A 24370-nucleotide genomic window follows, 5' to 3' on the forward strand; every position below is an offset into this window, starting at 1 on the left:
TTCATCAGATAGAACCACGACAGAGACGCCAACAGCCGTGCATTATTCATGAGATTACTACGCGCACACAAAGCGCAAAGGCAGGAATCAAAGCTCCGCTCGTTAGCGGATTGGAGAGATCAGGCTCTGCATGCTTTCGGTATCATCTGGAGGCGTTGCTGGAAACGGCAGCACGCTACCAGCCCGGCCACCACAGGAAGTCACCGTGATAATCCCTGCATCTACAGAACCTTCCTAAAACATCCACACAAATTCGAGCAAAACACACGTCATCATCGTGGCGTAGTGGCAAGGAGCAGGGCTCATACCCCAAAGGTTGCTGGTTCGATTCCCCACTCGGGCACTGTGGTTGTAGCCTTGGGGCAGGTACTTAACCCAGAGTTGCACTGGTAAACATCCAGCTCTATAAATGGATAACTTGTAAAAACTGTATCCTATGTAAGCCATTCTGGGTAAGAGTGTCTGCTAAAATTCTAATGCTTTACAGCCAAGCAGATCTTAAATAAACAAATCACCATATTAAAGACAAGAGCAACTATCACAGTTGCTGTAAAACAACAGCATCATAATAATAACTAATACTGATCATAACCTTGTAACCATAACCTGTAAGTGTCGGATTCCTTGTCAACGTATGGATGAATATCTCATACGAGCCATTTCAATCTCAGAACAGCTGAGCTGAGACAAACGTAGAGGTCATAATTTCGGAGACCGCGATCCTTTTTAAAGCGAGGGGGGGCGTGTGAAGGCAGAGCTCCGCTCTCTGAGGAACGGCATCTCCAGCCCGTCAATAAACGTCGGAAGATTTGACGAGCGCTGGCACACTCGTGACACGGGAGACGCGGAGTTTGCCAGCCCAGCTGTCGTTCGCCGACACAGAGAAACATCTTCTCGCCGTAATGAGCTTGTATTTGAGAGAGGAGCAGGCCTGGCAGCTCGAGCCAAACTCCATTATCCTGACATAATACACTCTCATCTCCCAGTCGCTTTTAGCCTCTCGTGTTTCTGTCAAACAATTTCGCAACACGGCCAAGGAACATTACGGGCAAATTATCGAACAGCTCCCTATTACAGGCAATGCTTTGAGTCTCACAAAAAGCCTCATTAGAGAAAGAGGGGATTATTGCTTTTTTAATTGATAACACTGCTCTCAATAGGGATCATTACACTGCAGAACAGAAAGTGCCATGCAGGTGGGGGAGGGGGATAATGTACTGTGGTACTGTGGTATTGTCTCCAATACAAAAAATATACAAAATTCATAAACAAGGTGCGTTTCCTTTGACTGCTGCTATTAGTGGGTGCTAACAGAATCACACCTGATAAGTTTTAAAGAAGCAGTGGGAGCAGGTGGAAGACTGAAGACAGAAGACTGGAGCCATTCTCCACATCATCTACGGTTCAAATTCAAATGAAACAATATTCAAAAATTTGGTCAAACGAAACCCTACAGGCGACTTAGTGGACAAAAATGCAGAACTGTGGGAAGATGAAATCTCCCACAACCGGTCCGATTGTCTGAAACATTTACCTCCAGACCGTTCCTCTTAATAAGATTCATCACAATTCCCTAAAACGCCGCAATTTTATTTTTTCCCTGGCAACCGTGAGCCAGCTTCCTGTTTCTCCAGGGTATCACATGACACCGGCTGTAGAGTAAGGAGTTTTATTATGAAAGCCGGAGTGCTCCTGCGAGACCGGGATGGATGCAGCAGATACAGCAGATTTAACACGCCCACGCGGCCATCTCCCACTCCCCTCCTCCCCACCCACCGCCTGCCTCGCTACAGGAAGTACCCCTCCAGCCACGCATCTCAGATTCCAGCTCCTCTTTCGAGATAAAGCGCCCAACACATGAGTGGGAAAGCAGGAGACCTCCCACGGTGGGCCCGCGGTCCTGCAGCCAGAACGGCAGAACCTCAACGGGACTTTTATTATGACACTGACTGCCTTTCCACGCGGAACAGAATCCATATGACAAGACTCTCAATACTCCACAAGATTAGCGATACGCCATAAGATTCTCGATATGCCGTGCAAGTCTTCATATACCATAAAGACTCACAATACACCGTAAAGACTCATGATACACTATAAAACTCCTGATACGCCATAAGACTCCTGATATTATTGTTATTATTGGCATTTAGCAGGCGCTCTTATCCAGAGCGACTTACATCAATGACAGTGTCCATTTGCACAGCTGTATATTGCTGGTTAAGTACCTTGCCCAAGGGTACAGCAGCAGTCCCCTATGGGGAATTAAACCGGCAAACTTACGAGTCCTGCTCCTTAACTACTATGCTGCGCTGCCGCTCCGATATGGTGCAAGACTCTCAATACACCGTAAGACTCGCGATAGTCCAGGCCTGCTTCCTCTCTGCAGGGCTTTGCTGGGGTGAAGGTCATTAGAAGTGGTAGTGCTGTTTTCTGCTCTGACAGGGCCATGCGTTGGGTACAGAGAGCTTTCAGGGACAGGGTTCGAGACTGTGGCAAGCAGTAAAAAAAAACAAAAAAAAAAAACAACATGAATTCCTGTGTCTTCATCCTCATTCAGCCACAGATCCCTAACTTTGCTCACTCTGCCTCTCATAACAGGAAGCCACTGTGTAACTCTGACATCAGTCATAGCACACAATGTACAGGTTGTATCTAATGTACGATTACAGCCCCGGTTATCGGGCTGCTTTCCGCGAACCAGCACAGATTTCCTTTATTTCATGGATAGTTACAGCCAAGACCTTAATTCAAGGTTGAAAAGCTTTCATTTAAATATGAAAAACTTCAATTCCATGCCAGCTGTACCAGGCTGTTGGCCTGACCGTCTAAGATTCAGCTGAAAAATTCACCTGGAGATCTGTGGATACGCTACGTTTAAAATCAGTTTTTTTACTTCCCTTTCAAGTCGTGACCTGGCAAAAATCAACCAAAAAAGTGATATTCTGACCCTGACTAGAAAAAATCACCCAAGGCTCAAATTCAGAAAGAACTACATAATGCACTCCAAAGTGGCCATCTTCTTCGATTTTTCTCGGTACGGGAAGCCATCACATTTCTCCTGCGACCTGACAGCACATTACACTTGCCCTTTGTGTTACATCAGTGTTGGTAATGTTCTTTCTTCATTTGGCAGCAAATGTGTCCTGAGTAGCTACAGCTTATGAAGCTGAACATATGAACGAGTTGTCTCAGTGCTCTGCATGGAGCAATCCACCTAATTTACTTACATGAATATTTAATGATAAGTTTCTGCATCACTTGTATTCTATTTTTCAAGATCCTGGAAAGATCCCTATTCCGTGCCAAACAGCAGTCAGAGGAACAGAATCAAAATATTTCATATGCAACAATGTCAAACTGTTTGATGTTGCAATTTCAAAAAATAACTTTTTTGGCAGTTTTAGTCTCTGTCTCAGAAGCAGACACATTATCTGATAGTGAATGATCCAAATTTAAACTTTCATGCATTAAATTCAATTTCAGCTTAATTGCATTACATGTGCCGTTACCTTGATCTTGTCTTTTTTGCTTATCTAAAATGAGCATACCAGCGTAGCATCTCAGCTTGTCTGTTCCCACTGACAAAGGAACAAACCGCATTTTCCTGAAAACAGAGACATCAAACTACCAACAGCGACTGTACCAATCAGTCTCCTCTTTCATGTCAGTTCAGATATTCTCCACCTGCCGTCGGAACCACTTTAACCAGGAGTGAGGCGACGGCTTGACTAACAAGTGAATCTGAGAGTGCGTGCGAGCGTGTGTCTGTAACCCGGGACTCTGAGCGTGGGCGATCCAAGAACAGTTAAAGATGCATGGCCGCCTGTACCACCACCACCCTGCCCACTGAAGATCGCCGTGGAAACATGTCCTTTTAAAGGCGTGACACCCCCTCCCTGACACGTGGTGATGCCATAATGTGGTAGGGGAACGTAAACGAACGTAAACGAAAGCCAAAGCTGGCCAAATCGAATTCTGCAACTGCCTCGCAGGGAGATTATTTGCGTAGTGCCGTGCCTAAGGGGAGAGAACACAAAGCAGACACTGTAAATGACCGATCTCCCATGATCCTCCGCCTGGCTTTGAGTCTCTCACATCTCTGCGAAATACCCAGAAGAGGCCAGGCAGTCCGCCTGCATTGCTCCATGCCAAGAGAACACACGTCACCCCTGCTCTCAAAACTGCGGCTCAGACAGGCAGATGCTCCCTGAGACACAACTGCCTCAAATGGCTTTCCTCTATCAGAGCTGAAGCTCCAGTGCTTGAAAATACGCTGAGATTGGCTGTGGGTTACATGAAAGAAGGAAGCTGCTGAAGCTCGGAGACACAAGGACCCGGTGAAAGCCCCTCACCTGTCTGTCATCGAGACAGACAGACGACAACAGGAAACGCCGTGTCAATCAATGGCCACCTGAAAGTCACAGCTGTTCCCTCTGTAACACACGCTTCCTGCCTGCCAGTAGCAGTACTGGTCGAGTCTGATCTCCCCAGACTCTTTCGCACGTCCGCACACAGCCTGATAAAAAGCCAGGGAAATGAAGGTGAAGTCTTGATTGGCTTAGTAGATTACTGGTTGTATATATGTGTGTGTGTGTGTGTGTGTGGGGGGTTGAGAAAAAAAATTCCTCCTTCTTCACTCCTCATATACTTTCCATCAGTGCTTCCTTTGCCCAAAGCCTATCTCCCTTCTGCCAGATGAATCTCGACTGAAGTACATTAACCCTACTGAACCAAAAAGACCACAGTCTCTGCAGACAGAATTTCTGCTTGGGCTGTTGGATTCGGCTGCTTTTTATTCTTCCAAAGCTGAGACAAAAAAAAAAAAAGCCAGACAGGCTCCTGGCAAAGGTGATTCGATTCCTGTGAAAGTTCCTCTGACTCGATAGCCTGCTTGTATAAGAAATGGAAGGCCCTTCTGATTTTCAAAATGCAATTTCTCACCAAAACATCCAGCTCATTTCAATTCCGGACACGGTCCTGGCGGTTACAGACACGAAACGGCTCTAGCGCCATTGGGAGCAAATGCATCTCAGCCTTACAAAACACAGCAACTTTCAATTATGTGGCAGAGATACAGTTAGCAGCTTCGTTATAACATTTCATCACTGCTGTCACTGATGTTTATCTGAAGAGAGCCAATTTTTCATTCCTGAAAGGAGAATATTAAAAAAACCCCACCTGAAGCCTAAAGATCACCTGAGAGTTTTCAGCACAGGACTTGAGGAATGAATTGCTGGTGCTTTTCTGTATTTTGAATTGGCTCATCTCTTTTTACCTGTGATTTTCCATCAGCGGGAATATTATTTTCCATCACTGGCCATATTTCCTCAGCACCCCATCATTCTCAAAGCTCGAGGTGCGTACATAATGAAAGGAGAAACTTCGCTGATATTCAGCGCATTCGACAGCTTTGCGGCCACCGGCGGCTTTTGTGATTGATCCAGATGGCGTTCGGAACCCAGAGAACCTCCCTGATAAATAACATCTGAAAAACACCAAGCCAAACTTCAAAACTGTCCGTGAAAGCTCGAGTCAGCCAAGGTCACAGGCTGAGGGAGACACTTTCCACTTCAGAAGCGCCGCCTGCTGTGTTACACTGGAGGGAACTTTTTCAGGCAATGGCTTATTTGAAGCCACATATAATAAAAAGAGAAGGGGAGGGTTATCATCAGTGATTAAAAGGCTTCAAAACAAACACAAAGAGGCAGCTGGAAACTGGAGATGGAGCCAAAAGGTAGAGCATGCTGGGATACCACCGAGAAGCCTGACAAAAGGGGCAAAGTAACACGGTAAACATGCGATCATGTTTACAGAGTAATTCCCTGCTCAATCCCAGGAAAAAAGAAAAACAAAAAAACTTTTCAAACAAATTTTAATACTCCAGTAAGAAGCTCAGACGAATAACAATAGCACTTTTGCAAAGAGAAAAAAAACTCACAGGCACCATTCATTTCTCTGTGCAGACATATTTTTCTTGCATTTTTTTTTTTTTTTTAACTTAGCAGCGCTTTATCGATTATTGGCTTTCTCTGCCTCATCTCAGGGGGGGTAAGCATTCACAGAGGGGCAGACCAATTCAGTTTCCAATTGCAAATTCAATTCAGCGTGACAGCACGTTCGCTCAGAGCGAGCAACAGCGTGAGGAGAGATGCATCAGAGCTGGAGCTCTCGATGGCTGTTTCCCTGCCTGCTGCTGATCTGCGGCAGTTATGACATCACTGCGCGCTCTCCTGGGAAACTCCACCACGGCTGAAAATGGCTTCCCCCTGCTTCTTACTGACATCACCGTCGCCCGAGGCGTCAACAGGCGACTTCGCTCGGCCGACTTCTTTGTGGCTCACCCTCCACTGTCCTGCTCCCTCATTGGCCAGCCGGTGCTGTGCCGTGTGCTGCAGCTCCTCTACCAAACAATGCAGGTAGCCTGTTCCGGATTCCCCACCCCTTCAGCCAATCAGAGAGCAGTAACAAACACAAGGACCTAAAAGGTGGGGCAGTCATGGCAGGCTCTCTCATAAAATCACGCTTCACCCCAGTCTTTACCTGCTGGGGGTGACGGGGACCCCTGAGCTCAGACCGGGAGCGGCAGGAGCCGTCTGCGGTGAAGCGCCCGACAGCACCGTCACCCTCCCACAAGAGCTGAGAAGCGCAAAGCCGTGGTTCAGAGCGCGTGCGGTCCGATTAGTTCCGGACCGGCAGGCTCGCTCTGCTCTGAACTTTGCGGCGGCCCGCGCAGGAGCTGCGGGATAGAGCGAAGGTAAGGGCTATGAGTCATGCGATGAACGCAGCAGAGCGGAGAACCCACAAGGTGGTGCGTGAAGTAATAGAAAACCTGTGAGCCGACACAGTGCACAAACTGCAAAGGGCTCATAATTCTGACAGGCGGACGCAGGGCGCTCAGTGGGAGTTGGGGTTTGACACCCCCGAGTGCACAGTCTGGAAAACATCCCGATGAGGCGACCGGACCAACCCCGAAGCACCCAAACACAGCCCTGTGTGCACACCGCTGCCCATGGCAATGCCCTCTTTAGTTTTTTTGAACATTTGCCCTTTCTGTTAGCCAGTTTCTCTAACATATCTGTCCAACAGCATTGCAGGGGAACAGGCGTCCTCCCTGATAACTCTCCCTCCACTTCCCGGTGACCACGTGGCGTCCGTCAGTATGACTGAGGGAGGGTTATTAATTCTCTGGGAGCCGTGACCTCAGAGGGAATGAACCCAGTCAGGACTGTACAGCATGATTTTATTCCCTCTCAATTACCTGAAATGTCAAAGCCAGTTTACAAATGAGTTTTTACACTTCCTGTTTTTTTTTTTAATTTTTTTATTTGAAATGAAGCTGCTAACTTCATCACGTCGATATTAATCTTCCGGTTTTTGCTTCGGCGCTTCTTTAAAGGAAAAAAAATCAGAAGCAAACAGAACTCAAGGAGAGAGCCGAGTTTAATCCGATCTGACGGGAGTGGCGGCCCGAGCGGCGTCCGCGGATAACGAACCGAGGCGTTTCATGCTTCTGCGCCTCAGAAATGAACAGAATACTGATAAGGAGACAAACAGTCCTCGTAAACAGCGCAGATGAATTCTGACTATTCTGACTCCATTACAGAGCTGTTGTGGTGGAGTGCAGGCTTCTCCCTCTCCCGCCAGGCCACCCTCTCTCTCTCCCTCTGGGCTGGGGAGGGCCGCAGGGGGCCCCCCCTGAACCTGCCTCCTCTGAGGCCCCCTGCTGGGGCCCCCCTGCTGCCCCCCCCCGGCTCCAGCTCCCCGGGGAGCCCACGTTCTGTTATGAGGGAGGATGAGCATCCTGAACAGCAGATTGGTGACAATGAGGCCTGCTGTTAGGACAGGCCTCCCCCCTCCGCCGCTCTGAACCCCCGCTGACAGGATCTCAGACTGATGTCTCAGTTAAACAGCACAGCGCGGTGAACCCAGTCTGCTTTTCTGCGCTCGGCAGAGGATAGCTCTCGCAGGTAACAGGTAGCTCGTTACATTACATCACATAACTGTCATTTCAGCAAGACGCTCCTGTCCAGAGTGACTCGCATACGCGTAGGTTACAATTTTTATCCATTTATTCAGCTGAATATTTACTGAAGCCACCGGGAGTTAAGCACCTGGCCAAAGGGAACAGGAGCCGTACCCCAGGGGGGTATCCCACAGAGGTGGAATGAACTCCCCACGGAGGTTAGGACAGTGGAATCACTGGCCATCGTCTGACGGAGACTGAAGACCCACCTCTTCAGAATGCATCTCGGTCCCACTTCAGTCCCCACTACCCTACACTACTAGTATTTGATGTTTACTGCTGTACTGTCTGTCCGCTGCTCTCAGTCACTCGGTGAGAGCAGGGTGAGTGAGAGCAGGCCCCGCCCCCCAGTCAATTACAATCAACCCCTAAGGTCCGCTGTAGCAGCACTCTGCTGCCCAGCATGGGGTCCATATGAATGCGCAGTGTGCCGGACCTTAGCTTAGCCAGGAGGTCAGAGGTCAGCACCAGTACCGCAGAGAAGATACTGACCTTAAAGACTGGGGCAGCAGTGTAGCATAGTGATTAAGGAGCCGGACTTGAAACCGAAAGGTTGCTGGTTTGGTTCCCCACTGGGGCACTGCTGCTGTATCCTTGGGCAAGGTACTTAACCCACACTTGCTTCAGTAAATATCCAGCTGTATAAATAAATAAGTGTCAAAAACTGTAATCTATGCAAATCACTCTGGATAAGAGTGTCTGCTAAATGCCAATAATGTTATGTAATGTAATAATGGATTGTGCCCTCAGCACTCGGGTGCTCTGTGTGAAGGCAGTGTGACCCCGCAGTCCATTTCTGCTGTGCACTGCAACCTTGCATCTCTCTCAGTCCTCTGCCTCCTCAGTGAGGACACGGCCAACATGCTAACTAAGCTTTGATTTCGACAAGGTCACCACATCTCTCTGCACCTGCCAGGAATGTCAAAGCACCTGAGAGAGCAACACGGGAAATTGAAATTCAACTCAAAAATTAAGGTCTGCTTTAAAAGTGTGAAACTGAACACTGCCCAAACCCCCAGGTCAATCCTGCCCCCCCCCGCCCCAACAAGCGCACGCGCATACACACACACACGCACACACACACACACACACACACGCACGCACACGTGCACACACACACATACACACACACACACACACGCACGCACGCACGCACACGCGCGCACGCGCATACACACACACACACGCACGCACGCACGCACACAGTAACAGAACACAAAGAACCCTCAGCTGTTATTCGAAAGCGATTTTTTTTCTCCTCTTTGAAAGCAGAGTCAGAGGTACGCTGTCGATGAAAAGCCGGGATTGCTTTCACTGCGAGTACAGGCACAGCACTGCACTACTGAGGTCTCTGTCACAGACGGCTGGGGTGCATGGAACCTAATCAACTCACCGCGGCTGATACAGCATGGGGGAGGGGCAGCGTCAGCCCCAGACTGTTTCATTACACCTCCCATTAATATCAGGGTAATTACGCCTGATACGAGCCCAGCATGGGGCAATTCTAATTAATCCTAATACACGGGTCATGGAGTCACCGGTGCGAAGGGGTACTGCACAAAAGAACAGCCAGACAGCAGACTAATTTGACATTGTGGCTCCATGTACAGGGATCACATTTATGTTGCCAGTGTAGCTGCGCACTGAAAACTCATTCTGAGGGACTAATGAACTGTGGCAAAGGGAAAACAGACATTAACGTTCATTAATAAATGACTCTGTTATGCAACCACTGAAGACATATCAAAATTGCTCTCTGTCACATACGCGCACACACACACACACATACGCGCACACACACACACGCACACACGCACACACACAAGTACATACAATGACACACATGCACATGCATGGACACACATGCACGTGCATACACAGACACACATACACAGACACACATACACACAAACACACAGTTCTGTTTTAAGTGGTAGACCGTGTCTGAGCTCATTTCATTCTACACTTCAGAGCAGACCTCATGGTGCAATGAGGGGAGCCATATTTCTGCATGCGATGAAAACAAGCCCCACCAAAACTGGCCTCAGGTCAGTAACATCCTGCTCAGGCCTCTTCAGTTCTGCTGTCCTGAGTGTGCCTGGGTTAGGGTTAGGGCTGCTGTGTTGGACAGGGCAAAGCAAGTTGCCCAAAGGGACCCCCTTCCATTAAAACCTCGGGATACACAGAGGCCCCATCTGAATGAAATCACTCCCCATGCTATCTATGTCCCATACTCGTTTCACCGACAGCTGCTGTTAAACCTGACTGATAGATCCTCTGCGTGCTCCTCCCTCATATCGTCTCCCACTGGTCGCTTGGCTTAGCACCACAAAAAAACCTGGAGCGAGTCGCGGCTGTTATACAGTTAAGGTGAGGTAGCTGAAACTGTGAACTGTTAACAGTGTGAGTGGAACCCTATTGAGTTCTGTCCCAAGCATTTATAGGTGCGATACTGTGACTGAAAATGTTCTGAAGAACTGATGCCACATTTTATGTGAACCTGTTCCTTTAAAAGAATGAATTGTAGTGCCATCAGCTAGTCTAGATTGGGGCAGGATTCTGCTGCTGTAGAACGACCATTCCACCGACAGATAAAGAATCACTGCACTGTAGACGGAAGGACATGAAACAAGTGGATCTGTCCATCATATCTGTCCTGATGGATGTAGTTTCAGGGGGTGTCTGCCTTCTGACGCCAGACGCCACACCTGTAGGGAACTTTACTCCAACTGCAAAGATTAAAGATCTGATCATCAGTAGAGTCATATGCCACGCTATCTATTAGATTTTGCTCATATGACTGTCTACAAGCTTTCCAGTTTGCAAACTCAGATTCTGCACCACTGATACACTGGAAGTAGGAAAAGGCTACATTTTCCTCCAAAGTTCCATTAAGTATGTAAAATGCTTTGAGAGCTTATGACTGAATTAAAAAAATCAAGCCCCAGACTTCAGTGTACAATGGATCTCACTGATGGGCAAAAAAACAAAAACAAAAACAAAATCAGACTGTGGGAATTTCTCCATGGAATGAATATGGCACTTTAACACAGCAAACACCAGACAAAGGCCTGGAGCCAGACCAAAGCTCTCAGAGGAAAGGCCTGAAAGGGAATTTCCGGGCAGATCCACATACGAGCATAGAGCCCACCGCCCTAAATGAAGCAAAGTGACTCATACTTTCCCCACTCCCCACACTTTCCCCCCGGCCGTTTAACAGAGATCTCACTGTACGGGGGACCAGATGGCCGCAGCACGGAACAACAAGCCTGTGACAGAGAGCTGCTTTCTCAGTGACTTCACTTCTGGAATCTCTTTACACAAAATCCCCTGACAATAGAGACACTCTGTCACCGAGGCCTCTGCGGGGAGAAGGAGCCAGGGTTAAGCCGAGGTAATGGAGTCGGTCGCTTTTCGTACTGTATTAAGAAATGCAATCACAAAGGACCCAGTGATGCGGCCTGCATTAGCTGAGCTCCGCCCATGAGCACGCCTGCCAGCCCAGTCCTGTTAGCACTGATGCAAGAATCTGCACGGATGCGCAGCAATCCTATGGATATGGCTTGACAATGATTTTGTTCATCGCAGAAATGCCACCCTCCAAGCGATCCAGAAAAGGAGGTGGTTTCCAGGACCCTGGTCAAAGTCATTTAGAAGATGTCTGTGTACGATAGGACTCTGGCCCGTGGACTCCCCACTGCAGACTCTGTGTACCGGCCATGTTCTCAAAGAGTCTTACGCATAAAGGCCCACAGCAGGAAGTAATCTTCGTCTTTAAATCTGTCCCTGCGATTATCCGAGTGATTGGCGGATAATTAATTTGACCTAAAGCGGCGGAGCTGGCATGACTGACGTCTCTGATCTCAGACGGCATCAATCGCATCGCATGTAAAGCTGAATGCATCCATTTTCAAAGCCACTGACGAAGCTTTCAAAAAGCCCTTCATTAGTGCGATTAATGAGACTGATATTCGATTATGAAAAAGCTTTGATAGCTGCTTTAGCATTTTCAGTGCTGATGATCTGATTAAGCGTTTCTGCTTAAAAAACACTGGAGTTATCACTGATACCAGATATAACTGTGATGATGGTCTGGAAAAAACTAAAAAGTTATCATTTTACAAGATTAGTTTCAGAACATATTACATTTTTTTCTATTGACTACCACAACTAATAATATGATGTGTGTGATGTTCATACAAGTTCATTTTTTTATGATAAAAAGCATTAAAGAAAAATGAGTAATATATTCTTGTCAGAATACTCTGAGAACAGTAAGTGCTTTACACCTGACTCTGGACAGAAGCAACACCAGCAGCTGGCTGGAGGGGAGCCTTCACATGAACTTCTGGAAATGACATGTGGGGTTAAGTGCTTCGATGTGTGAAAATGGGACCCTATGACAAATGGCTGGTGACATCCCCAGAAACTCAGGACGCCTCTATTGACTTGACAGAGTGCTCCCGGGTTTGTTTGCGCTATAATTAGGTTGGCGTCTGGGTCAATGTCTTGACTGAGTCTCAGCATAAGACCGCTGGGTCGCAATTTAAACAAACTCTGTTGACTTTAAAAATTCAGAAGCAAATATAATCGGTTTAGAACCTTGCAGGTGTGGAGGCAACACTGTGGAATCTTAATGAGTTCCGAGTCTGTGACTGGCTCTCAGGGCGATGATGTCATAAGTAACAGAGAGAACTTATACAGAGCAGAGACTGCCGTTACCTTTGGTAACAGAGAGGACTTGTTCAGGTGACAGACTGCTGTTACCTTTCGGGATGCGTGGATGTCGAAAAATGGCTTGTTCCTGACGCTGAAAGGCTCTCTGGTTTTGTCGATCTGCCCGTTCTTCATCTTCTCCTGCCTGGGGAAGATGATTTCTTTCTCGATGCAAAGCAGTCGGATGTTGAAATCACACTGACCCACAGGCTGACCCTGAAAAACAGGCAAACGAACAAACAAATCAGCTGAGACTGTAATGAATGTCACAGAGGAAAGCTGCCTTTCTGTAGGGCGTTTTATGAGTCAGAGACAAAGACAACAAGACAGAGCAGAAAGAATGATAAATACCATACAGATCAAGGTGTCAGTGCTCTGGAGGCAAAACTCTGTGAAATCTATGAAATGCTACATGAAATGAAATGCTATGAGATGCTGTGCATCTCAGGAACACATTAACGAAGATCCAGGCCATTGATGTAACACAGCTATCTGAAACCACTGCAACTTGATGATGCTAATGTAATGATAATGCTCCCTCAGCAGGACAAAAGACGGCTACAACAAAACAACCTATCTAACGACCCACCAATCACTCAACCGATGCAGATGCTATTCTACAATTAAGCCTCCATTACAGGTATTGTTTCCTTGAGAAACCCCCCCACCTCCTCCCCCCCCCTTCATTCTTAATACGCGGTGATCCGCTGCCATGGCAACGGCACACAGCCGCAGTGGAGCCGGCGGGATCGAGCGGCAATTTGAGCATCAGCTCGACCTCGCTCCTATTTTAAGAGGGGCACAAAGACGGTTAGAAGCTGCACAGGTAATGAACGGCTCCCCCCCCCCCTCCCATCCCCCACCCTTTTTCCAATAAATATGCTTGGAGTGGTCTCCATGGCAACAGGTCTCTCTAATACCTGGCCTGGCTGTTTGTCTCACGGCAGTCCTCCGAGACTCTGAGGGTCAGGTCCTCTGAAGGGCTGCCTCCAGCCCGGCTTAACTCCCTCCCTCCGCCACGACTGCCAGCCATCCAGCCTGGCCCTGGAGTTAACCCCTGCTGCTCCGTCCCGCTGTAAGCTTGGCCAGCCCTCTCCGAGGGCCAGATCGACTCACCCTGAACCTTCAGTGACCTGTCCCGCTGTTAGTCCACTTGCTTCCTTGACCCGTAGGACATGTAAGAAACCATTCCCCGTGAGGCGGTGCAGCCTGTATTCACATCACCAGGCACACCTTTCACGCCTCCTTCGGAATAATGTTGTCTGCAGTGCAGTGAGCTAACAGAAAGCTAACTTTGAAAGTAGCATCAGAGCACAGCGGCTTTGCCAAAAACAGTTTTCCCCAAACTGACACAGAACAGAAATGAGATGATTTAATGAGAAGAACAGCTGTGTACAAATAAACCTGACAAAAACACACCCCTGCAGGATCCTTTCTGGGAGGGAGAAAACTCAACAGTTCATTAAAACTCTGAACTCTATAAACTAGATGTGTTTTACTGCATATTACAATATCATCATCATTGTTATTATCATCCCCACCTGCCAAAGATCAGGCCTTATTTCACTCTCTGGGCCCAGGGCCTTAATTAAGAGTCTTTTGTGAAGATGCCGTACTGAGTGAGAATGAGTCTGGTACGAGCCACAGCGGCTCTCATTTGAAGATGCCCTGCTTTAATCTGTGATAAAACATCTCCTGTCCCAGAGTTCTACTGGAGTGTGCACTGATCCTAGTGTGTAGGGCTCTGATTTGAATGAACACGTGTCTGATCGGTGTGTGTAAATGCCTCTGATTGGAGAAAGTGTTTGGGTCTGATTTGATTGTGCTTGGGTCTGACTTTCAGTATGTGTGACTGATTTGAGTGCCTAGGACAGATCTGAGTGTTTTTGGTTCTGGATTTTAGTGTGTGTGACTCTGATTTGGGTGTATATGACTGATTTGAGGGTGTACGGTGTACAGAGTTTTAGTGTGTGTGATTGATTTGAGCCAGTCCCGCTCTGATAATGGTGTTTATGTGTCTGATTTGAGTGCACACACAGCTCTGATTTGAGGGCATGGGCAACATTAATAAAAGTATGACACCTGTGGACACCAGTGAATCAAATTCCTGAAACGGGATGAGGAAACAGTGCTTTTAATCCGGCATCTTTCTGATGTCAGCCAATAACAGAGATAACTGAATTGCCATGATTACGAACATTTCAACCCAGAATAAATACACGTTTGGTTTTATTTCATGCAGCCTTTTCCTTTGGCTGCACCTTGATCCCATTTAGGGATTAAGCACGGTCCTCCTCTGTTTTTCGGTTCTGCATAGGCGGTGCCAAACCCTCCCACTGAATGCAGGCACAGCTCTACTCCCACTTTATTGATATTTCCATTTTTTTTTTCCAGCGGAGCAACACTTGAATTTTAAAACATTATGCTTTCAAGTGTAAATGGCAGCAGGACAGCAGGCTGGGAACTCAGACTGATTTCATAATGGATGCAGTTTCCTCTTTTATCAGCTCTTGGTTTCCTGCAGGTTTTTACAAAAAAGTGAAACTAACGAGCTTTTCTCATCAGTCGCTGTCAGGTGCTCTGTTCAGATCAATGGGTACTGAATTGAATCATTACTGATCACAGGTTTACTATTAAATTACGTCACTTTAAATGAGTTCACTTAGCAGCCTGCCTGTCTGCAAAGACGACGCCTGCAGCTCTGCACCCCGTCCTCTCTGCAGCTGAGTGCCTGGATCTCAGCAGAATCATTAGGAAGCAGAGGGCTGTGGTCCCACCTGTTACGCTCAGGCAGAACCTGCAGGGGGCACACAGGGCAGTGCTGGCTACACACCGGCTGCAGACTCCCTCTGCCCAGCACGGCAAAGGACTGATGTCAGGTGCTGCTTTGGCAAAGGATGTTACAACGGGAGATAACGTAGTTATACGTGGCTATCATGCCCTAATCATACAGATCTAAGTGTTGGCTTGTGCTTAAATAGAGATTGTGGGTTTATTTATCGCACAAGCCAGCTTCATCACTCTGCCAAAACTAGAATCACCAGGCTGCGCCAATCTCTTCCACGCCATCCCTCTCCAAAGGGAAGGGATGGAATCCCACAGCCCTGACTGCCAACAATCACCCCCCACCGCCCGCTGCCCACCGCCCGCCGCCCGCCGCCAGATCCTAAACTCCTGAGGAATGCTTGAGAATAACGCTCCTACTCCGAGGTGCGTTCCTGAATAACACTCCTGTTCCCAAGGTGCGTTCCTGAATAACACTCCTGTTCCTGAGGTGCGTTCCTGAATAACACTCCTGTTCCCAAGGTGCGTTCCTGAATAACACTCCCCAGGAGTGTCAGGCCTCACGCGTCCTGCCGTGACCCACAGACACGCTCCCAAGGCTGCCGGTGTGTGCGTGAGCGACAGTGTGTGATCTCCCAGGAGTGGGAGGTGTCGGGATCGATACACCCACCCCCCCCCTTATCCGTGGGGAACACCCAGATCAAAGAGAGCGGCACATGCGCTGATCTGCATGATAAACCCAGAACATATGCACATATCTAAATCCGAACAGGAAAGCATGAATAACCCGAGAACACAACGCCTGAGTGGTGTCGAGGCTTCAGCCGGTTTCTTTGATTTGCGAGGAGATGCACGTGCAGCTGAGAATCTCCATAAAAGCCCTGAGACGACCCTGGAGTGATAGCCCCAGATCAAACACCCACAGGTACCCCACTATGCAGCTAAGTCCACACACACCAGCACAAGCAACACGCCTCCATTCTTCCCTGGAAACTGGAAACAGCCTCACGACAACAACCGCTGTGATGAAGATTTCAGATTTAAATGAAAATGGTACTCTTTGAAAATGATTAATGTCTAACCACAGAGAATTAACATAATAATAATAAAACAAAAAAAGCTAAAGCCTCCTCTCTCTGGATCTGTAAGACTCAGACATAAGTTGACAAATCCAACAGGTTCTGGATTAGAGGCAATCTATTTAACAACCTGCAATGTGCTTTGCTCTTTGATTTTGATTTAATAGACTTATGCAATGTTTTGGTGCTTACATAATATTATAAATTCAGTGAACAACGGATTTATAATATTATTGGGTACAAACAAAAAAGACTGTGCCAACAGGCTCAACAGCAGCCAGAGTGTAACCTCGTTTAGGGGTTGAGAAGGGGGCAGGTTCTGCCGTACCTCTGCCTCACACCTTGTGCCCTCTCTTTAATAAGAGATTTATTTACAATCTGGGGATCAGATCTGTGCCACGGCCCCCATGAAAGGGAGGTAGAGGAGGGATTTGGAGGGGGTCAAAGAGCCCTTGATGAAACGGAGGAGAAAAAAAGAGCCCATCTTAACAGCCGTTTGTTCCATTTTACTTGACATTTACAGGACGTTGCGCATCCCCCATCACCCCGGCCAATTCCGCACCATCTGTTACAGGTGTCCGTGAGGACTCAGTGGGCGGGGCCAGAGAAGACATTCTGGGCACGTGTGGCGTCTGTGGGAAGGGCCAGAGCGGACATTCTGGGCACGTGCGGCCCCTGGCCTCAAAGGTCCTGATGTGTATCGATCTTGGAGGCAGGGAGGTTTCTGCTGCTGCTACTGCAGAAACACACCGAAACGCACTGCGGTCTCTCTGGGCTGGTATCCATTTCACACGCGTCTCTCCTGCACTGCCTGTTCATCTGTATCATACATTCACACTCTGTATCTGGCCTTACAGAGGCAGGGAGACAATCCCATTTAGAATGGGGGGAAAAAAGCACATGTGACCCTGCACAGGTTTCCGGTTTCAGAACCGCAAAAAAAATATTCAAAAACAGCCTCATCACTGCTTAAAAATTTAATACCATCAGGTTCATATCAGTTGCTCCAAAAATGCGTAACCACTAAATAAATGAAAGCATAAAATAACAACTAAGAAACTAATTAAGACACCAAATTATAAATCCGAGTAATAACATTAAGCCGCACACTAATACAAAGTGTCTACAGCGTGAAATTCAGGGTCGCCGCTCTAATTGGATAAAGCAGGTGTGGATATTACATGTTTATCTGAGCGCTGGTTTGCCGGTGTAGAAATAGAAACAGAAACGACCACGCCAAAACAATTTAACGGAGAGCGGAAGACAGGAAAAGCCATCCTGGAGAGAGCGAGATCAAAAAAAAAAAAAAAAAAAAAATCTGCACGTTACATAACTCCCCCTCGGAGATAATTCAGCTGGGGAACGATGAAATTACGTTCTGGCGCGCATGAAATTATGAACATCGGAAGCTAAGTATCCATAAATAAATGGGTATATGAAACAGAAGGAGGAGAAGAATACTGCAGATATGAAGAAATGGAGAGGCCTCAGGTAGGCTGAAGCCATGGGAAAATGAGTGCAGCCATACCTGGCAACAGCAGCACCAGGAACCTCGCTATAATAAACTACATACAGCAAGGCGTTTCAATTTTTTTAACTGACACAGTTAACTCCAGCACGGATCCTGACCTCAGCGTTAACCCTATATATTGTGCTGGTGTATGACTTTATGCATTAGATTTTTACAACATTTACCCCTAAAGCAGATGTAATAGTCCTGAATTACTCATAAAGGTGATTTTTCCAGCACATACGCTCCAAACCCAGTCACACACCATGCAACTGCAGGTCTGTGCTTCTGCACCTATGCAAGTCTGCACTGAAGGAGGAGTGATTTCCATTTGAGATAATTACATGCTTTCAGATGCAGAAATTCAGTTTCACCACAAACACAAATACAGAGATGCAGACAGACACACACACACACATGCGCACATGCACACACACACACAGACACACACACGCACGCACGCGCACACACACACACACGCACACACGCACGCACACAGACACACACGCACGCTCACTCACTCACTCACTCACTCACTCACTCACTCACTCACTCACTCACTCACTCACTCACTCACTCACTCACTCACTCACACTCGCACACGCACACGCACACACACACTCTCACACACTCACACGCACACACGCACACACGCACACACACTCACACACTCACACACACTCACACACTCACACATGCACACATGCACACACACTCACACACTCACACACTCACACACTCACACACTCACACACACACTCACACACTCACACACTCACACACTCACACACTCACACACAGCTCTTTTTAAGGAGCAGAAGCACAGACTGCTTTTTTATCTTTACTATCCCTGGCACTATTCCTTCCGCTAATAGAACCCAGCACTGAAAAAGGCTGTGAAAGAGAGACCCAGCCTCACACACGATCCTCTGCTGCAGCACCTAATGGAAAGCCTGACATCGCAACTTAAGCAGGAAATTCTCCCAATGTCCCCGTGGATGTCAAGCAAGAGAGAAAAAAAGCCATATTGATTTTTTATATATCAGGGTAATGCCACTCCATTAAAAAAAACAACTCAAGTGGTGAGCATTTCATTCAGTCAAATACATAAATAAGCACAGTAAAATATCGGATACGTCGCTGATGTTGTCAGGCAGACAGAGCCTGAGGCCTTCGTTTCTCTCTGGCAGTCGGTGGCTGCCTGCGTGCCCGTCTCTGCACCGCGCGAGGGGGAAATGCCAGGGCTTTCCAGGAAAGCAGGGACCTCTGCGCTGCTAGTGCCGTGCGTTCGGGACAGAGACAGAGGACTGCTCCTCGGCAGCATTCAGAGGAGTGCAGGCCCTTGCGTTCGGAGGAGAACGCTGACCTCTGTCAGGTGCTGAGTATGGCTGTGAAGGATGGCTGCAATTAAGAGAGAGAGCCGTTTTATTCTCAGCTCGGCTTGCTTTAGCGAGGACTTCCAAGGCTGACTTTATGGATGCTGGTTTTGTGTGTGTGACTGTGTGTGTGTGTGTGTGTGTGTGTGTGTGTGGTGGGGGAGTATAAGGGAAATAAACACCTCGGATATTAACTGTATGATTAAGTGGCGGCTCTGGCTGACTGTGGTGACGCTGGTGTTTACTTTGCTCATCTCTGCTGGATGCCATGGATACTCCTCATCCCTCCCTAAACAGGCTGCCTTTCCTCGCTGGGACAGTGGCTGTAGCGCCCCCCGTGGGACGTGGGAGTACGCCCAGTCTGGGGCTCAGAAAGGTGGAGGGACTGTGTCTCAGATAGCCCCTGCACCGGCTGGGATAACGGATGTGAGTGATAAGGACGGAGCGCGATCGATGAAGCAAACCCCTTAGGGATCACTCAGGATGCAGGCTGCTCCCGTCCACCCCCCACACCCCCCACGCCTCCACACGCCACCATGAGGCCCTCATTGAACCGCTCTCCTCACCGGGCCACGGATCGATGGTGGGGGGGGGTAAGGAGAGATGTCCCCCATGACGGCTGCAATCAAACCTGGCTGAGTTTGTCATTTTTAATCAGGCTGCGGGTTAGACGGCTTATTTCAGGGGGCTTACTCATCTCGGGGACACGGTGACAGGGAGGAGACCACCTTCACAGATGCATCCCTCACACGCCACACACAACACCTCCGCCAGCACACCGCTTCCCCTCCCTCCTCGGGGCTTCCTCACGCATTTCTTTGTTCAGGCTTTTTCCAGAAACATCAATAGCGCGCTAACGAAAACCCCGCTACCGCTGCACAAAGGCATATAATTGCGATGCAGACAGGCTGACATAAGATGCAAATGTACAATTAACCCACTGGTACAATTACGCTCCACTCTGATTGCGCCCTGCAATTATCACCCCCACGCTAAACGAAGACCAAATTGCTAATGATTTGTTTCCGTCGAGATTTGTCAAGTGCAGAACAATGTCACCATAAACACGGAGGCATGCTGTTAATATGATCGCTTAACACACATCACCTCCTCCTAGCGTTCCGTTGATGTCTACATCTCATTTAGTTTTCTTCTAAACGTCTTCCAGCTTCGGCCTCTCTCGCCTTGCTCTCTGTGGCTGGAAACGCTGTTGCTATGCAAATAAATGTCTCATTCTTCCCTCAACCTTGAGGAAGAATCACTTCTACTTTGACATCACACCTTTTCCCTCTTCTTCTCTGTCACCATAGCAAAGACCAATAGAACTGCAGGAAAGATCTAGGGCTGCTGTTTCACACCAATGGCTACCGCACAACATCACCCACACTAACTTAACGGTTTGTCAGAAGCTTTAGCACTGATACTGTAAGAGTAATAATGACAAACTGTTACTGATACAAAGGTTGATGTGATGTGTTTATGAGGGACCAGTGCAGAGTTTGGTAATGTGCACATGAAACATTACATTACTGTCATTTAGCTCTTACGCAGAGCGACTTTCATCACAATTTTATCCATTTATGCAGCTGGATATTTACTGAGGCAATTGTGAGTTAAGTGTCTTGCGCAAGGTTACAGCAGCAGTGCCCCAGCAGGGAATCGAACCGGCAAACTCTCTATTATGAGCGCTGCTCCTTACCGCTATGCCACACTGCTGTACTCTCCATCCTGTGCCAGGCATGGTGGCATTTCTCTGAAGGGGAGCCCCTGTGCCTGGCTTCCAGGTTTGGTTACCGGGCTGGCCGCTCTCTGCTGTCGGCCCCGAACAGGGGACCTCTCCGCCATCAGAGCATGTGACACGACTGCCAAATCTCGGGGCTCCCCGCTCTGGCCATCTCTCTGCGCCCACACATCTCACCAGTGCGGGAGAGCAGCGGCCCGCTCCAGACCGCTGACAGACAGACAGACAGAGGGATGCATTTCGACCCTCTCCCCATGGGTTGTTCGGTCTGGGTCACGGCCAGCTCACAGCACAGGTGTAACACCTCTCAGAGGAGAGTGATACAGACTGAGGCCGAGCAAAAGGCTGGCGTGCTTCCTCTCAGAAAACAATATAACACAGCCATACCGGTTTCCAAGGGCGACCATCTCCTGTTAAGTGAGGTTTTGGCCTTTGGTGCTGAACAATGACACGGCCAATCGATGAGGGCGGTTATCAGTGTTACTGACACAGAAGGTCTGCAGGCCTCTGTCTGCAGGCCTCTGTTGCAGGGCAGGAGCGACAGGTTGAAGGAACGCCTCGGCTTGTTTTTCTCGCTGTAGGATAACGCCCTGGCAGCGCACAGCTGCCGATAAACACCGTGTAACAGCTTTGCTAACGAGCTCCAAAGTCACCGCGTCACTGGCAAAACGAGGAGCAAACCTCCACAGAGCGCATCGCCACAGGAAACGCGGCGTGGCAGTAATTTGACGAACGTCTTCAGGAATCCTAGTGTGCACGCGCGTGAGCGGGAGGCATTGCGGCTGCGTTACTCACGTTGAACTTGACGATGTCGTAGATCAGGTAGCGCGGGACGGGCTGTCCGTTCACCTTGTCGATGATCATCTCCTGCAGGGTGAGGAAGCGGAGACAGTTTGAACAAACACACAAAGCATCAGAACTGCGCTGAGACCTCACAGGGCTCCAATCAGGCCAGAGCAGCCGAGCACTTCCACAGGATTCCAATCAGCCCGGCGCTCTCATAAGGCCCCAATCAGACCAGAGTAGTCGATCATTCTTTGAAAAATAATCCAGTCAGACCAGAGCGATCAAGCATCATCATTAACCCCAATCAGACCAGAGCAGCTGAGCGTTTTCAGAAAAGTTCCGACGAGGCCAGTGGCATGGGGCGAGCATCCCAGCGTACCTCTCCAGAGAGTTGCAGCCTGGGGCATTAACACAGAGCCGCGGACAAAACGCGGCAGAAATAGGTCTCATTCATTATTCAGCACCTTTACGCTAAAAAAGGCGCATCAGAGAGAGGGCTGGTTGAGACTCTGCTGCATTTCTGAGTGTGGAGGCAGCCAGGGGTGTAACAGGCAAACTCCTGTAAGAGTCATTAGTCAAATCGATAAGCTAGAGCTACGTTTATCACAAATATCATCATTCTGTCAAAAATCAGACAGATTCAGCTCCATGAACTTCATTATGTGCTTTGATATCTCAATAATTTATTTCTGCTTCAGTGAGATCAATTGTATATATTCACCCGAACAACTGCTTTAAAGGAACTTGCTGACGAGAGAAATGCCGACATCCAGCACGTGGTTTGAAGCCACGATTCCCCGGATGCTACTGTAAAAGCTCAACACTACCCAGCATCCCTGCTGGTCGCCCTCCGCACGGCCCCCTCTCTGGCTTCCCCTGGCTGCCCGCCAACAGCAGGCAGGCTCCGCCCCGCAGAGCCGCTCTGTGTGAACACCCCCAGGCAGCATGATCCAGGAGGCCCCCTGCCTTGTTCAAAGGCCATTCGCTCTCCTTACGCTAGCCATTGCCCCAGGCCAACACAACAGGGCTATGCATGTGCATACACTATAACTGTGCAGAAATATGCTGGCTTCGGAAAGCATTCAGACCCCTTCACTTTTCGCACAAGTTGTTGTGTTACAGACCTAATATAGAATGGATTAAACGCACTCTTTTGGAGTTCAGTCTACACATGATGACAAACATGATGTGTGTCGCCACAGCAAAGGGTCTGAATACTTGACATATTTCAGTTTTTTATTGTTAATAAATTTGCAAAAATTTCCAAGAAATGTTTTTGTTTTGTCATCACGGGTTATTGTTTGTACACTGATGGCCAGAAGAATACATTTAATCCGTTTTAGATTAAATCTGTAACACGACACAGCATGCAAAAAGTGGAGCGATCTGAATACTTTCCAAAGCCACTGCATGTGACCGTGTGTGCGTGTCCATATATACACACCCTGCGTATATACCCTACACCTATTTTGCTATTTACTTATGATTGCATATGTGCTACCTTCTTGTTGAGCTAGGAAATACGCAAGTAGCTGTATGGGTTAAAAACAGTTCCAGGCTTCCTGTCTCTCTGTCGGCTCCTCCGCTCCACCGCCAGCAGCTCCTGCAGTGAGAGCTATAATGGCTTCCGCAGAAAGGTCACGTTTCTGGCCCTGCAGATGGACGAGGCTCTGGTAGCTGTTAGCGGCACTCTCCCTTTAACAGCGCGCCGATACACATCATTACAATGTGCTGACTGCGGAACCCCCGGGGAAAACTGCGCAGTCCTGCTGAATAATGATGCGCAGACGATAACAGATGCATCTGAAAGGCTTCCGGGGGGGGGCGTCTGTCCCTTTAAACACAGAGCCAAATACGGCATGTTCTAAGCTCTAAGGCACGCTTCCTGTTGTGTGTTCTCTGGCTGGTGCTGAAGATTCCTAAAAATGTGATCGTTTTTCCAAAGGGCAAGATGTACATAAAAGCACACCGAAACGCACTGCGGTACTCCGAGTCTTCTGTGAGGATTTAAGCGTTTTCGACGCTCCTTGCAAAGACAACGTTTTCTTTTCTCACTCTAAACCCCCCGAAGTGCTGTTCATTCAGACCTTTCTCATGTACAGCGCACCTCGTGAGATGAAAAAGGCGTAATGACTCTGTGGGAGTGTTATTGAAAAACAAACTGAAAGGAGCAGAACTCCTCAACGCTCAGCGTGGGGCACAGACTGTGGGCTTACCCCGTCCAGCAACGTGTTGGAGAGGTGGATGCGCGGATCCTTCCGGAAGGGGAACTCCAGGTTCTCCACGTGGAAGACCGAGTTGTCCCTGTCGATCATGTAGACCTCATTCCTCCCATTGATCAGCATCATGTAC

General features: G+C 48.3%; 1 protein-coding gene across 1 annotated transcript in view; it reads right to left on the reverse strand.

The window, feature by feature from the left end:
* Positions 1 to 24370, reverse strand: part of rngtt (RNA guanylyltransferase and 5'-phosphatase) — an 82512-nt gene that overhangs the window by 32076 nt on the left and 26066 nt on the right. Inside the window, exons 9-11 of the mRNA XM_036550122.1 lie at positions 24235 to 24370; positions 22028 to 22099; positions 12794 to 12958 (exon numbers count right to left, since the gene is read on the reverse strand). Coding sequence (XP_036406015.1) covers positions 12794 to 12958; positions 22028 to 22099; positions 24235 to 24370 — 373 coding nt within the window. The remainder of the gene's footprint in view (positions 1 to 12793; positions 12959 to 22027; positions 22100 to 24234) is intronic.

The sequence above is a fragment of the Megalops cyprinoides genome, chromosome 17 (genome assembly GCF_013368585.1).
Source record: "Megalops cyprinoides isolate fMegCyp1 chromosome 17, fMegCyp1.pri, whole genome shotgun sequence".
Lineage (NCBI taxonomy): Eukaryota > Metazoa > Chordata > Actinopteri > Elopiformes > Megalopidae > Megalops > Megalops cyprinoides.